The sequence below is a fragment of the Leptonychotes weddellii genome, chromosome 9 (assembly GCF_054177405.1).
Source record: "Leptonychotes weddellii isolate Sample4059 chromosome 9, ASM5417740v2, whole genome shotgun sequence".
In the NCBI taxonomy this organism is placed as follows: domain Eukaryota; kingdom Metazoa; phylum Chordata; class Mammalia; order Carnivora; family Phocidae; genus Leptonychotes; species Leptonychotes weddellii.
This window is the reverse complement of record NC_138377.1, coordinates 513,302-529,784: the sequence shown is the minus strand read 5'-3', so window position 1 is coordinate 529,784 and position 16,483 is coordinate 513,302. Positions and strand designations below refer to the sequence as shown.

General features: G+C 66.6%; 2 protein-coding genes across 4 annotated transcripts in view; both read left to right on the top strand.

Annotated features, from left to right (window-relative positions):
• INF2 (inverted formin 2) overlaps positions 1-1,935 on the top strand; it is a 25,001-nt gene extending 23,066 nt beyond the window's left edge. For all 3 annotated transcript variants that reach the window (XM_081829806.1, XM_081829807.1, XM_031033582.2), the window contains one exon: positions 537-1,935. Coding sequence is in view for 1 of the 3 variants with exons in the window: in XM_031033582.2 (XP_030889442.2) it covers positions 537-565 (29 nt within the window). In the remaining 2 variants the exon portion in view is untranslated. The remainder of the gene's footprint in view (positions 1-536) is intronic.
• Positions 1,936-4,224: 2,289 nt separating this feature from the next.
• The window catches only part of ADSS1 (adenylosuccinate synthase 1), a 17,572-nt gene continuing 5,313 nt past the window's right edge, over positions 4,225-16,483 (top strand). Inside the window, exons 1-6 of the mRNA XM_081829726.1 lie at positions 4,225-4,483; positions 11,804-11,906; positions 14,013-14,075; positions 14,872-14,922; positions 15,258-15,324; positions 16,353-16,476. Coding sequence (XP_081685852.1) covers positions 4,292-4,483; positions 11,804-11,906; positions 14,013-14,075; positions 14,872-14,922; positions 15,258-15,324; positions 16,353-16,476 — 600 coding nt within the window. The 5' untranslated portion in view covers positions 4,225-4,291. The remainder of the gene's footprint in view (positions 4,484-11,803; positions 11,907-14,012; positions 14,076-14,871; positions 14,923-15,257; positions 15,325-16,352; positions 16,477-16,483) is intronic.

Sequence of the window (16,483 nt, the reverse complement as noted above, 5' to 3'; positions counted from 1 at the left end):
GGGGTGGCAGGCCTGGGGAGGGGGCAGGAGAGAGCAGGGCCTGGGGGCCTCGGAGAAAGGGGGGATGAGGGGAGAGAGTAGGGCCTGGTGGGGGAGAGCAGGGCTTGAGCCAGGTGAGGGAGAATGGGGTGGGGGGAGGGAGTGGGGGAGAGCAGGGCCTTGGGGGGGTGGGGGAGAGCAGGGGGGGCAGGCGGGGTGGAGAGCAGGGCAGAGGGGGAGAGAGTAGAGCCTGGGGGCTGGAGGGAGAGCAGGTCCTGTGGGGAGGGAGGAGAGCAGGGCCTGAGGGGTGGGGCAGGCCCAGAGATCCAGGTGGACGAGAGCCAGCTGGCTGGGGGTCATCCCAGCACCTTCCACCTGGAAGAGTCTTGCTGCTCAAGAGCAAGGGCCTAGGGTCAGCGTGGACCCGGGGAGACACCGCCAGGGCACCAGGCCATGGTGACGGGACCACAGGAGCCTGGGGACCTGGAAGCAGGCACCTTGGCACTGTCCCCAGCAAGTCTGCTCCTAACGATGCCATTTCCTCTCGCTCCCCACAGGCCTCAGCCTTAAGCCCAAAGCCAAGTGAGCGTGCCCGCGGCCGGCCCCCGCACAGCAGCGGGCCCCTGGACATGCTGCTGAGTGGGGCTCCTCCAGGGCCAGGCTGGAACTGGGCCCCTGAGAAACCAAAACTCTGTGCCTTACCCTCCAGGGAGGTGGGCCTCCCGGAGCTGCTTGGGGGCACTGTGGCCGAGACCCCAGCAGGCACCAGGGCCCGGCCCCCCGGCCCCCTCCTGGCCAGCCTGCACGCCCCCAGCCCTCTGTGGTCTGCTTTCTGAATGCCAATGCCCACGCCTGCACCTGCATGCTCCACAGCACCCCCACGGGCACGTGGGCGGTGCCTGTGTCCCCAGGGCGCCTCTCAGCTTGCGCCCTGCCCTCCAGCCACCTGGCACCCAGATGCTTCTAGAGACAGGCCCTCGCAGACCTCTCCCCACAAAGCCACGGGAGCCGGGCAGAGCTGGAGCCCCCACACCCCTGCCCGCTGCCTCCTTACCCAGCCCCGGGCCCCTGCTCCCAGCTCTGCCTCTCAACTGGTTTGGCTGGGCTGGAACTGAGTGGATTTTAACTGAAATAGGATTGTTTCTGCATCTCTGCTCTTCTGGGGTAGCTAAGTTGGGCATAGGTGGCGGGGGGAGGACCCTAGGGCCTGGGGTAGGGGCAGGCTGGCCAGCATCACCACGAACAGGCCATGGTCCCCCCACCCAGCAAACGGAGGGCGCCTCCCCTGGGGCTGGCCCCCCTCCCGGTACACCCAGCCCTGGCTGCCACGGCCGGGGCCTGGCCACCTTGTCGCCAGAATGACTCTCCCTACCGCTGCCTCCTCCAGAGGGACCGGGCTCTCCCCGCGCTGGGCTGAGAGGAGGCCGAGGACCCAGGCCTGGCGGCTGCCAGCTCCCCCTACCCCACCCCTGCCCCAGGTGTGTGCTCCCGAGGCTGGCGTCTGAGAGGCTCAGACCAATAAAGAAGAAAAGAGCTGGCCCCGGGAGCGGCGGTGTGGCGTTTAGGAGCAGCGGGCAAACGTGCGGTGACCTCTCCCAGCGGCTGTGCGGACGCGGGCCTGCCTGCTCCCAAAACACCCCCAGGACCGGAGCAGAGCAGGTGCCAGACAGACCCCAGAGTGGGGGCGAGGGGAGCCCAGAACGTCCATGCAGAAATCTCACCCGCTGAGTCTTCAGCGGATTTACAAGGCCTTCAAGCACCGTGATCCAGTTCTAGAATATTCCATCATCCCCCCGAAGTTCCCTTAGCAGCCACTCCCCATGCTGCCTCCCCCAGCCCCCAAATCTGCTTTCTCTCTCCATAGATTTGCTTTCTGTGGACGTTTCCTATAAATGGAGTCCCGCTACGTGGCCTTTCGTGGCCGGCTTCTCCTACGTAGCGTGTTCTCGAGATTGACCATGTTGTAGCGTGTGTCGGGACTCCACTCCTTTTTGTGGCAGAGTGGGATTCGCCGTCTGGGTGGGCCTCGCCCTGCCTCACGGCGTGGACGCCGCCGGGGGGTTTCCGTGGGAAGCTGCTGCGAATATCCGCAGGCCGGTCTGCGTGTGGACGTGGGTTTTGGTTTCTCACAGGCCGGCTCGGTAACTGTGTAGGAAACTGCGAGGTGTCTTCCAAAGTGGTGGCCCCGTGTTGCACTCAAGGATGTGAGCCCCTGTGCAGACGTCTGAGGGCTCTGCGTCCGGACCCACCGCGTGTGAGGTGGTCCGCGGGGCGCTGTGGCCCAGGGTGGAAGCCCCAGCTGGCTGAGCCCACCCGCTCCCACCGTGAGCCCCCCTACCCCGGTGACAGGCCCACGGTGCACAGGCCGCCGCAGGGGGGACGTGTTCTAATTCAGGAGAGGCCGTGTGACAGGCCGGACCCAGCTGCCGGGCCGGGACAGGGCTGTTTATAGAAAAGCCTGACTCCCCCCCAGGCCCGCCAGCTATTTATAGACCTGGGCTTGGGGGAGTTGGTGCCCCTGCCGGCCAGCGTCCGGCCCTGCAGATCCCGTGTGAACCCCCATGGTGGCCCCCTTAGCCCCAGTCTCCCCCAGGAAGGGCCCCCAGCCAGCACCCCCCTTCCGCAGAGGGAAGCACCCCGTCTGACGGGACTCCGGCACATGTCCCTCCCCTCCGCGGCTCCAGTGGGCATTCCAGCCGCTCAGCAAACCCTTCCCGCCTGCTTGCTCCCTTCTGCCACCAGCCCGCCTTTTCCTTGTTACACAGCCAGCCTCTGCTCCAGCTCCACTCCCACCGCCTCACTCCCAGAAACACCCAGGCCACAGCCGGCCACCCAGGGCCTGCTCGCCCTGGCCTGCCTTCGAAACATTCAGAGCCCAGAGTCTCAGGCCCTCCTGCCCCTTTCAGCCACTTCCCACGGGCTGGCAGTGGGGGGTGGGGGGAGCGGGGGTTGCTGCTGTCCCCCAGGAAGGCCAAGGACACAAAGCCTGCCCCTCACACCCCACTTACCCCTGCATGGTGCTTGCCCCACGGCGATGCCGGGAGAAAGGAACTGGTGGGGTCCCCATGTGAGAGAGGAGGGTCCGGGACCCAGAGGGGTCAGAGCCAGGGTCCCAGCAGGAGCCCAAGGAATGTAGGAAGGGAACAGGAGGAGAGGACCAAGGAGGGCGGGCTGGCAGAGCCGTCCTCTGCTGGGACTCTCCATGAGTGACCTTTGTGTGACTACTCTCCTCCTCCATGGGAACTTCTGGTCTCCCTGTGGGAGCCCAAGGAGCCCAGCGGCTCTCTGAGCCCTGGCCACAGGCTAATTGCTGGGCTCCAGGTCCCTCTGTACTGAGACACTCCTCCCACCAGAGAGGGGACAGGGGCTCCTGGCCCTGGAGGGAGGGGCCCATAGCGCACGCCTGCCCCCAGGGGTCCATCCCTCGCCCCTTCTCCCAGTGGGGCTAGCCATGTCCACACCCGAGTCCACGTGGGACGTCGGGGGACCCGGGTGGGCCAGACGGGAGCCCCGCAGACTGTTGCAAATCCTCTCTGGAAGCCCTGTCCCTCCAGAGGCAGGCCAGGAAAGGAATCTGCTGTGGGGCCTCTTGGGGACCCTGGTTGTGCGGGGCTGGTGAGCATCCCCGGCTGCTTCTCTGCTGGCCAGGTGGCCGGCCATCAGGCGTCCTGTCCCCCTGGATTCTAGGGTCCTGCAGACCAAAGGCTGTGCCGCCTGGTGGAACCTGCGAGCCGCTCCAGGCAGGCACGTTGGTCCCGCCACTCCCTGTCCTGTGCTGGACACTGAGCCCCTGAGAGTATGGGTGGGGGCGCTGGGGGAGGGGGCACACTGTCCTCTCTCTCCTTGGCTAGCAGAGCACGCGCGTGGGCCCTGGACCGAGGTTCGCCTCAGGGCCCGTGCCCGCCCCAAAGCCCCAAGGATGCAGACCCTCCAGGTGGAGTGTGAAGACATGGCCCCCTCTCCCACCCTGAAGAGGGCCCCCCAAGTTTCTAAAACCCTGGGGTGCTGGGCCTGGAGTGGGGCAGCACAGGGGTCCCCATTAGGGTTCCCGAGGGAGAAACCTGGCTGGCGCGGCTCACCGGCTGTCCCTGTGCCCCCACCCCCAGAGGTAGGTGCCCGGGGCCCAGCTCGGCTTCCCGGTGGGGGCTGGGCTGGCGGGGGCGGGACCCGGCAGCGGAGGTCACCCAGAGGGCCACTGCGCCCGCCGGGCCCGCCCCCAGCCCGCCCCCCTGCCTTGGGCCGGCTTCTTTTAGTGGCGGCGGCGACAGGGCTGTCCCGTGGCCCAGCACAGCAGAGGAGTGACCAGACCAACATGTCGGGGACTCGCGCCTCCAACGACCGGCCCCCCGGCCCGGGCGGCGTCAAGCGGGGACGGCTGCAGCAGGAGGCGGCGGCCACGGGCTCCCGGGTGACCGTGGTGCTGGGCGCGCAGTGGGGGGACGAGGGCAAAGGCAAGGTGGTGGACCTGCTGGCCACGGACGCCGACATCATCAGCCGCTGCCAGGTGCGGGGCCCCCCACCCACCCAGCAAGCCCCCTCCTCCCCTTGCACCCAGGGGCCCTGACCTCCCTGTTCTCCCGCGCCCTGAGCTGGACACGCCTCTTGGATAGCTCCCCTTCCTGGACTCCCTCCCCCCACCCCACGGCCACCGACCCCTCTGCAAGCACACTCTCCCCTCCCCCGCTCCCTCCCCGGGGACCACCTTCCCCACCCAGCCCCACCCCTCCAGGCAGCGGGCCAGGGAGGAGCTATAAATACCTTAGCTGAGTTGGGGACACCCGATCTTCAGGGCGGGGGTGGGGGGTGCGCCACGGGTGTGACACTGGGCCCTCCGGTGTGGGGGTGGGGTGGCTGGGGCCCCCAGCTCCTGGCTGTCGGGGTCTGGCACAGGGCTGGCCACGGGGTGGCCCTGGGGGGCCAGCCAAGAGGACGCAGAGGCTAGGGCAGGACAGTGGGCCAGGACCTGAAGGAAGACAGGCCAGGGACAAGGAGGGTCCCCGGCCGGACTGGGGTGGGGGGAGAGGGAGGGGCCACGGATGGCTGGCCAGGGTGACCCAGCGGCTGGCGGTGCCACCGGGGAGGCCAGACACAGGCTGTGTCCCCAAGGGCCCAGGGTGGCCACTGCCAGCTGTGGGCTGTCCTTGGTGCTGCTCCCGCGGAGCCACGCCCCTGTGCCGGGGCTGAGAGCCACGCCTGCTGCTGGGCCGACTTAGAGCCCCGGGCACAGAGGGGACAGCTTTAGGGTGCATGCTTTGGCTGTGCTGGGGTTTGGAGCCATGCCCAGGAACGCTGCCCCAGATGGGGAAGGGGCACCCCCTGAGTTCCCTGTCTGGTCTGTGGCCTCATTTCCCAGCTCCTGCCCGGAGGGCTAGGGCCGGGGCACACACACCCCCGCCCCGGAGAAGGAAATGAGCCCAACGCTTGGCTCAGGGAACACCCAGCCGCTATCTGGGCCACTCCTCTCCGATGCAGACAGTGGATTCCTGGAAGGAGCTTCCTGGCATCGTGGGAGACCTCCCACCCCCTCTGCCCTTAGCCAGGCGAGCAAGCCCACTCCTGGCCGGACAGCCCCCAGTGCCAGAGGCGGTCTCCGGGCACCCTGCTTCATGGGCTGGGGGCCTTTGCCCCCCCGCAGCCGGGCACACAGTGCCAGCACTCTCCATGTACCCTGCTGGCTCCAGTGAGCCTCACAGGTCTGTCTGTGGCCCGTCTCCCTTCTGAAGAGCCTGGGCGGGCTTTGCAGGCCCTCCTGGCCACAGAATGATTCTGGAGTGGGGCCTCCCTGCTCTGCCACCTGGGTCAGCAGGACAGACTGGCCAAGCACAGAGCAGGCTGGAGCCTCATCACCTGACCTGGGGGCCCACTGGGCACCTTCGCCCCTAGGTGACTTGTCAGACTGAGATCAGATGTGTCTCCGCCTGCAGGAGCCCCGGCTGACCTCACGGTGGGGATAATCGTGGGCCGCCTTCTCCAGCCTCCCGACAGTGGTGAAGCAGGGAAACTGAGGCCCAGAAAAGTTGAGGAATGAGAAGAAGCAGCATATGTGGGCCCTCACGTGTGCCACACATCCCTCGAGCCAGGACGGGGTGTCGGGGTGCATAGTGAGGGCCCCGCGCTGGCCCTAGGGAAGGCTGCCTCTTACCTAGAGTGTGTGTGCATGACGCTCCAAGTCACAGCCGCGGTGCCCAGAGCCAAACCCAGCCCTGACCCCAGGAGCCGGGCAGCACATGGGAGCAAGGCGCCCCAGGAAGCGGGCAGCGGGGCACGTGCAGTGGGCAGGAGTCCCGCCTGGGTGGCTGCCTGGAAAGGCTGAAGCCGGCCAGCCCCAGTGACCAGAAGGGTCACCTGGCCTGTCGCTCGGGCCCGGGCCGTCCTGAGTGGCAGCTGCATGCCCCACAGCTGCTGGGCTCCACTCTGCCTCTGCTGACCCCCCCACCCCTCCTCCCATTCGGCACCCCTCTGAAGCCCTTTGTGGCCCTCCGTGGTCTGGGGCCAGGCCCACCTGCACCCCCACAGCTGTCCTGGTTTCTTTCCCATCAGTCATGTGGGGCCTGTGGTCAGCACCCCAGGACTCCCCCGCCGCCTTCCCGACGGTCCAGGGTCTCGGGCTTGGGTCCCTCCTGCTGTTTTCTGTGCTGTTTGGGGGGGGCAGCCTCCCCTTCTCACTGAACCGACCCCGCATGGTCCACCCTCCCCTGCCGGTCCCATGGCACCCCCAGCCGCCCTTTGTCTACCCCCAGCGCTCTGGGTGTGTGGGGGCTGCTCTGGGGCGCCTGGGGTCAGGGCTTGGCCGGGAAGGCCCCCGTTGCTCACTGCGGTGCAGGCTCCCTCTGGGCCGTGTCACCGCGCCCCTGGGCACCACTGCTGGCCTCCAGGGGTGCTGACAACCCTGTTCTCTGTGGTGACTTTGCACAGACAATCGGGCTGTGAGGTCTGCCCACCCTGTCTTCGGAGTCCACACACCTCCACTGGGCTCTGTCCTTCTGCATCTGCCAGCATCCTTCCCTCGACCCTCTCCCCAGCCCGGAGTCGGCTCCAGTCCCGTGTAGCCTGCTGCTCACGCCCACCCTTCCTCTGTTTCCGAAGTTACTTTGGCCAGGAGGCTCTGGGGCTGCCCAGGACTGCCGAGGTCGGAGTTTAGAATTCCCTCCTTTGCAACTGCAGTGTGAATGGTCCTGGGGCTCCATGCGTGACTGTGCTCAGTACAAGGGTGCTGTGTTTCTTTCGGTTTCCACCACAGTCTCCATGCAATCACCCCATCTGGGGGGGGCCGTGTCCAGCCGGGGCCATGTCCTCTGATGGCAGTGGTCACCCAGCGGCGGCTCGAGAGGAGGGGCCTCCCCAGCTCACACAGCCCTTTGTGGCCGTGGGAGCGTCTGCCCTGGGCAGCTGACCCTGCATACCCACCTGGAGCCCCTGAGCTCTCCCTCCTGCCCCAGTGCCCTCCGAGCGGAGGGCAGCTGTGGTTGGGGTTGAACGAGTGAATGGGGCAGACAGTAGATGAGGTAAAGCACCGCATAGGTGGGTGGACTGCAGGTCTCCCCACCGACAGGCGGGGCGTGGGTCACCAGTGTCTCCACCCTGAGAGCAGGCCCCTTGCTGTGTGTCGCCCAGGACCCAGACTCAGCCGGACCCCACAGCACCCAGGGCTGGCCAGGAACCTTTCCACTGCCTCTGAGAAGCTGCCCCCCTCCCCTGCTCACCTCCCTGCTCCTTTTGTCCGCGTGCCCGGCACTCAGACCAGGGCTGGGGATGGACGCGGGCAGATGAGCTGGTCCCGAGCAGGTCCCTCTCCCAGTGAGCCAGACGGGGGAGGTCAGCAGGCTCTGTGGCTGCAGGGGTGGGGGGTGGGGCTGTCAGAGAAACAAGATCAGGAATGTTGGGGAGAGTCTGGAGCTCACAGGCCTGGGGCCCCTCAAAGCTGAGGGGGGGGCAGTGCTGCATCCCAGGACAGACAGCCAGGCTGGTGCCCCCCAGGGACCAGGGCCGAGGGGGCACTGTGGCCAAAGGAGCCGTCCAGAACAGCATGGAGACCCGTGTCCTTGGGGGTCCAAAGAGAATGGGGGGGCCCTGGCAGGTCAGAGGTCAGCGGAGGACGACAGCAGGGTGCTGGGGATGAGGGCCGGTAGAGGAGGGCAGGAGCGGGGCGGATGTTGGCCAGCATGGGAGACAAGGCATGCAGAATGTGCTCCACCAGGGAGCCTCGCGGAGCCGCGTACGTGTGGAGAGGGCCTGGCAGGGGGATGGCCGCAGCTCTGGGGGAGCGGGGGTGGGCGCCCCAGGGGCATCCCTGAGCCCCTTGCGCTGCCCCCAATGCACACTCGCAGCCCACCGCGCCCCACCCGGTTGGCTCCAAGGAGGTGGAAGCCCCTGACCGGCGAATGGAGACCCTCTGAGCCAGCTGAGCCCACCCGTCATCGTCCCGAGGCCTGCGCCGGCAGGTGCCAGACCACACTTGGGGACCGAAGGCCTGGCCTTCACAGGGCCCAGCTGCCTGCCCTGGGCTGCTGCCGGAGCAGGTCCCTCAGCCCGGGACGGCCCCCAGGAGACGCGCTGTGGGAGATTCAGGGGCTCCGCAGAGGGCGGCACGGGGGAGAGGGGCAGGAAGATGGCTCTCACAGGCTCTCTGTCCCCCAGGTTTTGGGCCCCAGTGGGGCATCAGAGCTGGCTCTCAGGGCCCACAGCCTCGAGGTGCCAAGGAGGGTGGCTGAGGCCACGCTCTCTAGGTGCCGGGTGGGGACCGGGGAGACGGTCTGCACTGTGGCCCACGGCCACCGCTCACACTCCGGCAACAGGCCATGTGTGTATCTCCCTGCTGGGCCTGGGCCCCGCTGGACTCCTGCAGGGACAGGAAGGATCAGAGCTGGCCAGGCTCCTGAGTGGGCCAGCCTTGGCCGTGGTCCTCTTCCTCTGTCCAGGAGTGAGAGAACCCCGTTTCTTAGATCCCTGCCTCCGGGGAGGCAGCTGGCTGGGGCGTCCATGAGGTTCGGGCAGGAGTGGTGGGAGTGGCTTCAGGGTCCGTGGTGGGTCCAGAGCTGGGCCGGACCCGAGGCTCCACTGCAGAGGGAGGACCTGGAGGCAGGCAGAGCCCCTGAGGGGCCACACCAAGCCCTGCCTCTGTGCCCAGCTCCCGCCTGACTTGGCCTGTCCCCAGGGGCACAAAGGTAGGGGGAGGCCAGCTCCAGGGAGCTGTGGGGCAGACAGCGAACCTGAGGTCTGGGACAGTCCTCGCTCACTCTCCCAGGGCACAGAGCATGGAACCTCCAGAACCTGCCCCCCTAGGACAGGGAGGCTGAGAGCCGCCCAAGAGGCAAAGGTGGCCAGGCTGGGCCGGACATTCGCACCGTCCCTCACTGGGGCCCTGGACAAGCTCCTCCCTCCACGTGGTTTTCCAAACGGGGCTGGAGCTGCACCCCCCAGCCCGACGGCCCCCTGGCCCGGCCCTCCTTGGGCCTGCAGCTGGCAGCTGGCAATTGGGCTAAAGCCTAAGGAGGGCAGTGGGGTGTTCCTGCCCCCACCTCGCCACCTGCCCGCATGCCACCCGGGTGGGGGGACAGACCAGGGTCTCTCTGGGACAGTCACCCTGGACCTCGGCAGAGCTGCTGGGAGGTGCACCCTGCAGGTCAGCAGGCCCTGGGCTCGGCATCCTGGGGCAGGCTCGTGCCCCTGTGAGTGGACTGTGGTCTGAGGCCTGGGCCCTTCAGCTGGCCGGGGTCATCTGATGCCCACTGGCCCGCGATGGCCTGTGCCTGTTCCTGGTGCCCGTGTTTACCCCAAACAGAGGTGGGGGTGTGCTCAACAGTGCTTCTGGTCTGTGTGTGTGTCCTTGGGCCAGCTGACCTTGGCACTGGGCGCTGGGAGAGCAGGGCCGGGGGCGGGGGTCTGCCTCTGAGGCTGAGCCCACTGCCTCCCCTCCACCCCGTCTGCCCCACTCCATCAGCGTCTGCTGTCTTTCCCTTCCCTCCGGCAGCCCCTCTGGGGTCCCTTCCCCAAGCCTCCTCTCCGTGGCAGCCCAGCCCGCTCACCTCCCACTACCATCTCCGTCCTGAGCCCCCGAGGCCTGGTGCTGCCTGTCCACCTTTGCTCGTGGGGCGGCCCCCTAGGCTCCCAGGCCCCCAGCGCCCCCTTTGTCCTTCCCGTCTGCTCCCCACAGGGCAGCCCATCCGTTTCCACCATCGTTCCCTCAGAGGCTGCGGTCAGTTCCCACAGCCAACGACCTGGGAGTCCCAGGGCAGCTCGGCCCCCACTGGCCACGGGGAAGCCCAGGGACATGGCACCGTCGTGCAGCAGGGCCATGGGGTGCACACCTGGACTGCGGTGGCCCCGGGAGTCTGTCAGAGACATCCTCCACGCCGTGTCGGAGGTGGTGGGAGCAGCCCCACACGGACCTTCCACATGCACCCCGGACACTCAGTGCTCGGCCGTCTGGGGCCCTCCGTGGACCCGGCTTCTGGCAGGAACATCCTGGGCAGCTGGTAGAGCTCACGGGGCTGAGCCCGGGGTGAAGGGGTGTTGTGGAAGTCAGGGAGATGCGTTAGGGGAGGGCCCCACTACTTAATTTACCGATGCATGATGTGAGGTCCAGGAGGGAAAGCCCTTGGCCTGGCGTCTCTGGTGTCCGCCCCTCGCTGTCCCCGGGCGCCCTGCCACCCCCTGCCTGGGCTGTTTGGGTGGAGGAGCCAGGAGATATAAATCTCATCCAGATGCTCTGTGAGGAACAGGTGCTCCCGGTGAGGAGGAGGGGGGAGGAGGCCACCGTCATTCAGCCCTGCCTGGGGTGGGCAAGACTGAGGCCGCTAAGAGCCAGCCGCCCAGCGCCCCCCTCTTCGAGGCAGGAGGACAGTGGGGTGTGGTAGGGAGTGGGCCTTGTCCGTGGAGAGGCCCTGTGGATAAGCCAGTGTTTCTGCGGGAGCTTAGGGCAGGAAGGAGGGGCTGGGCTGGGCCCAGAGCACCGGGCACCGGCCAGCATGCTTCCCCACCCGGGGGCAGCCCCGAGGGTCCGGTGCCACACACCCTGGGGGCCCACAGTGCCCTCTGCTCATGGGAACAGCAGAATGGGCATCCCTCCTGGGGCTGGCTCTCCTTGGGCTCCCCTCAACCCCCTCAGCCAGCCCCAGCCCACCATCAGCAGCAGTTCCAAAAAGAAAGGACCCTGTCACCCAGGTATCCCCCAGGACAGGGCTAGACTCAGAACCGTGTTTTCCTTTTTATTCTTAGATGGGAGGCACAGGCCCAAAGGGAGCAGTCCCTGCTCAGGGGGCGAGGGGCGCTGGTCCCACTGGCCAGTGACTACACCTGTCCCTCCCCCCGCCCCAGATGACAGTGTTGCCTAGCCCCACCCCCGCCACCACGGAGCTTGGGTTGTGGGGGCCTGGGTTTGTGCTTCTAGGAGAAGTTGGCCCCCTCATTCCTTCATCAGAGGACGGACCTCCAGAGGGGCTCATAGGCGGGGCCTCTGCCAAGCCAGCCTCCGTGGGGCGTCGGCCTGTGCCCACGAGAGATGGTCCAGGGCCGGGTGCAGGTGTGGGGAGGGTGGGACCAGCCAGGGCCAGGCCCCCTCCAAGCCAGTCCGCTGGTCAGGGCCCTGCACCTCATCCATGGCCTGGGTCACTAGCCCGGAGCACCCCAGGCACGCCTCAGAGCCAACCGCGGCACCAGAGGCCCCAAGTCCAAGCGTGGACAGCATCTTGTGCACCCTGGGGGACAGAACCACCGCCCTAAGCCACCTGTGTTTGGAGCTGGTCCACAGTGAGGCTGCACAGGCCCTCCCAGGGCAGGTCCAAGCCCTGCAGCTCCTGCACACTCAGCGGGCTTCTGTTCCTAGGGGGGCAACAACGCTGGCCACACCGTGGTGGTGGACGGCAGGGAGTATGACTTCCACCTACTGCCCAGCGGCATCATCAACACCAAGGCCGTGTCCTTCATCGGTGAGTGCCAGCAGCCGGGGGTCCCGCATGTGTCATCCAGCCCAGGGCCCCCCTGCAGGTGGGCCTGGACCCGACAGGAGAGCCAGGCTGGCCCACGGGCCTGGTCTGGGAGCCTGTCCTGGGAGCCGCCAGCCTGGGCGGGAGGGAGAGAGGGCGGGGAGCCCCGCGGAGCGGTGTGTGCAAGCCTGTTTGCGTGTGAGGGAGTGAACGTGTGTGGGCATGAGTACGTGCAGGTGTGCGTGTGCGTGTGCGTGTGCGTGTGCGCACACGGGCAGGGGCCGGACTCCGCTGCATGGGTGGAAGCCCAGCCTGCGGGCTCCCCGGCCTCCCCCTTCCCACAGCACGCCCTGCCCTTCCGGGGACGCCCGGCCTCTAGGACTGTGGGTCTCTTGCTCTCTCTGTCTCTCTCGCTGTGTCTGCCTCTCTCTCTCTCTCTGCCCCTCCCTCCCTCCTGGCCTCCAGGCCTGACCTCCTGTCCTGCCCTCGGCTCAGCCTGAGCCTCCCTGCCCAGAGCCGCCCCGCCCCGCCCCAGCCAGGCGGCCTGACGCCCTCCCGCGGCGTGCAGGACTATTCGTGGGGCTCCTTGCACGACTCAGCAAGACCACCCTCGTGGCTTATCTGCCCCCGCCCCTCCCTGGTTGCGAAGCGTGGGTGTGCCCAGTGAGGGCACAGGGCTGGGCGACGGGAGGCAAGTGTCGCTGAGGGGCCGTGTGCGGTCGGACTGTGCAGGAGGACACACCGGGGCCGCTGCAGTGGGCGAGGACAGCACGGTGACCTCCCGCGGTTCACCCGGGGTGGGGGCCCGGGGTGGGGCTCTGCTGCAGCCTTCTCCAGGCCCAGCCTCGTCCGCTGGGCCCTGGGCCCCACCTGGTGGGAAACGAGGCCAGGGAGGCCCGCTTGATGAGAGGTCTCCGCCCGGCGTCTGAGGAGCCGGGGTGGGTCAGGGCCAGCAGCTGGAGCCCAGGCTGGGTGGTCCCCGGGGAGCATCGTGGGAGTCAGCTCGGCCAGGCCGGCCGGCAGCGTGCTCAGCCGGGGGCGAACGTGCCAGAACTCACACAGCTGCCCCTTGGCTCGCGACATTCCCGGGGACCCTGCCACGTGGTCATTTCAGGACGCCCTGGCATTTAGGTGACCTTTTGTACTCGGTGTGGCTTGCACAGTCTGAGCCACTCCCATCTGGACCCATGTCCTGTCTCCCTCGGCCGAGCTTGTGCCACCGGCAGCCCTGGGGGGGACCGGGGCCAGGGGGGCTCCTCCTGGGAAGACAGCAGGTGGCCTGGCCCAGCCGCCTTCGGTCTAAGAGAAAAGGGCTCGCATTTCGCTTCAGCCTGGACCCCACACTAACATGCTGTGTGACCTGGGGCGGGTCACCTTCCTTCTCTGGGCCTCAGCCTCAGTGTTGTATGGATAGGGAGGGCCCGGGTCCCCAGAGGCCCTGCCCGGGGCCGGGGAAGGGTCGGGGGCTGCGTGTCTCCCGCTTTCCCATTTTCACGCCATTCACATAGACTGTACCAGCTTAACTGCGGTATAATTTATGTGCCATGATATTCAACACAATTCAGCTCTGGAGCACCGTCCTCACTCCAAGAAGTCCCCTCTGCCATTTGCCGGCAGCCCTGCCACCGCGGCCTCCGCGAGCTCTCCTCTGCTCGCGGGCTCTGCGCACGCTCCCCATGGCTTTGGTTTGGTTTTGGGCCATTTCTTCCACTGTCGTGAGTATGCACAACAGAAATTTTCCATCTTTGCCATTTCTAGGCATAGAGCCCGGTGGCATGAAGCACATTCACGCTGTTGCACACCCACCCCCACTGTCCGTCTCCAGAACTTTCCATCTCCCCAACCTGAAACTCTGTCCCCCTTGAACACTAACCCCGGCCCCCTCCCCAGCCCCTGGCGCCCCCCTCTACTTCCTGTCCCTGTGAATCTGACTCCTCCAGGGACCTCCTATGAGTGGAATCACACAGGGTGTTTGTCCTTTGGTGACCTGCCTGTGTCACTCGGCATAGTGTCCTCAAGGTCCGCCCATGTTGTAGCAGGTGTCAGAATTCCCTTCAACGTAAGTCGCCGTGTCCGCTGCACGACTCAGTCCCCTGTGATGTGTTGCAGGCAATGGGGTGGTCGTCCACTTACCCGGCTTGTTTGAAGAAGCAGAAAAGAATGAGAAGAAAGGTAGGTCCGAGTGCCCGCACGCGCACCCTGGCCCAGGCAAGTTCCTAGCAGCGTGGTGGCCAGGGCCTCCCGTGTGGGTTCTTGGGAGGGGTCAGTTTCCCCAGCCCAGCAGTCCCCCACCCACCTCCTGCCCGCTCTGCCTGTGCAGAAAGCTGGGTCTGCACTCGGGATGCGGAGAGCAGGGCAGCCCAAGGCCCCAAAGTCTGGCTGTGGGCCTCAGTGTTTATGGGGAGCTTTCACGACACTGGGGACAGGTGGCATCTGGAGGGTCCCACTCAGGAAGTCTGGAAGGGGCCCTGGGACCTGGAATTTGATGAAGCTCCCCAGGACACCTGGATGTCTGGCCGAGAATGGGGACCACTGGGCCGACCCCACCTACAGGGAAGGATGTGGTTCCTAGGGGCTCCTGGGGGCTCCTGGGGGCAGGCAGCAATGGAGGCCACCGGCCAGGGTGTCTGGGCCAGCTGCCCCCCTGGAAAGGTTGTCTAGAGGTGGCAGCCCCAAGACCCTGATGGGGTCCGAGAAGGAAGCGGGCCTCAGCCTCAGGGCTCGAGTTCAGGACAGGAGTGAGAAGAGCCAACAGGAAACTGACCCTGGGCATGAAGCGCCAGGACAGAGGCCCCGCAGGGAGAGGTGGGGGGTGAGATTCCAGGGCCCTCAGCAGGGAGAGAGGCCACGAGGGGAGGGCACACCCCATGTGACCTTTGTGGACTCTTGCCCTGGGTGGGGGCTGGGCCAGCTGCCCAGCCTTGGCCACCTTGCCCGTGACGGCTGACCGCCTGCCGCGTGACTTCAGGTCTGAAGGACTGGGAGAAGAGGCTTGTCATCTCCGACCGCGCCCACCTCGGTAAGCACACCCGGGCTGGGTGCGGGGCCGGTGCCACCCACCTGCCATGGGAACCACCACCCCACAGTGGCCCTCCTCCCCGGCATGCTGAGCCCACGTAGCTCCATGAAATTCCAAGTGGGCAGTGGGTCGGAATCACAGTCCCCAGTTGCAGATGGGAAAACGGAGGCCCGAAGGGACTCCCGGGCACGTCTGAGTCTGTGCTGGGCAGAGGCAGAGTCCAGTGTGTCCCCTTTCAAACTGGACCACCTGTCCCGGGCAGCCCGGGCGTGCACAGGGGAGCCCCATAACCCTGTGTCTGTCTCTCGCTTGGGGACACTCACCTGGCCGCGCAGTGTTTGATTTTCACCAGGCGGTCGACGGGCTGCAGGAAGTGCAACGGCAGGCCCAGGAGGGCAAGAAGTGAGTATATCCAGGGGCTTCTCTTGTCTCGCTGGCCTTTGAGTCTGGGAGCTCTGGGGTGTGCCAAGAGGGGAACGGGGTCCCCTTGAAGCCGCCACGACCACGGGCAGCCCAGCCCAGCCTGACCACATACATGGGCCACCCAAACCCTTGCCCCACTAAGCACCCACGGCCATTCCCTTGTCCTCCAAAGATATTTATGAAAATGTGCCGAGCACTGGTTCTCCAAGCGAGGACAGGGTGCAACCGTGGCCATCCTGCCCCATTAAGTGACACGCTCACTTGCCACCCACATGTGTGCATGCACTCACACGTGTGTGCACACTCAGACTCTGCACACACACTCACACACAAGTATGCCAGGCGGCAATGCTGAGCAGGCCATTCACCGAGCCTGGGGCTAGGGCAGTGGCAGGCAGTGGGCACAGGGTGGGCATGGCCGGCGCGCCCAGCCCCCAGGAGGCAGCAGCCGGCAGACGTGGACAGGCGCATCCTCAGTGCCCGGCCAGAGGGAAGCTGGGGCCCAGTGCAGACAGGATGTCTCAGAGCCAAGGCATGGAATGACGGCAGGGTTTCAGCTGGCCCAGAACTGCCGGCGGGGGCCCAAGCCCCCGGATCCCTGACAGCCAGCCAGCGGAGGGGACCCGTGGGCTCTCATAGCCATCCCAGACTGCAGGTGCTACTGCTGGGGAGGGCCCCTCCCAGCTCAACCCTTGCTTGTTTGTTTGTTTTTGTTTTTTTAAGATTTTATTTTTTATTTATTTGAGAGAGAGAGAGCACAAGTGGGGGTAGGGTCAGAGAGAGGAGCAGACTCCCCGCCGAGCAGGGAGCCCGATGCGGGGCTCGATCCCGGGACCCCGGGACCACGACCCGAGCCGAAGGCAGACGCTCAACCGACTGAGCCCCCCAGGCGCCCAACCCTTGTTTATAACAGGGGCGCACGCAGGCGTCTGCGGGTGCTGAGCGCCCCGGCCCCTCACAGGCCCCCGGGCCTGGCCCCCGGCTCACAGCCGCCCCCTGTCTTTCAGTATCGGCACCACCAGGAAGGGGATCGGACCGGCTTACTCTTCCAAAGCTGCGCGCACGGGCCTCCGCGTCTGCGACCTCCTGTCGGACTTTGATGAATTTTCCGCCAGGTACCTGAGCCGCCCGAGGGGGG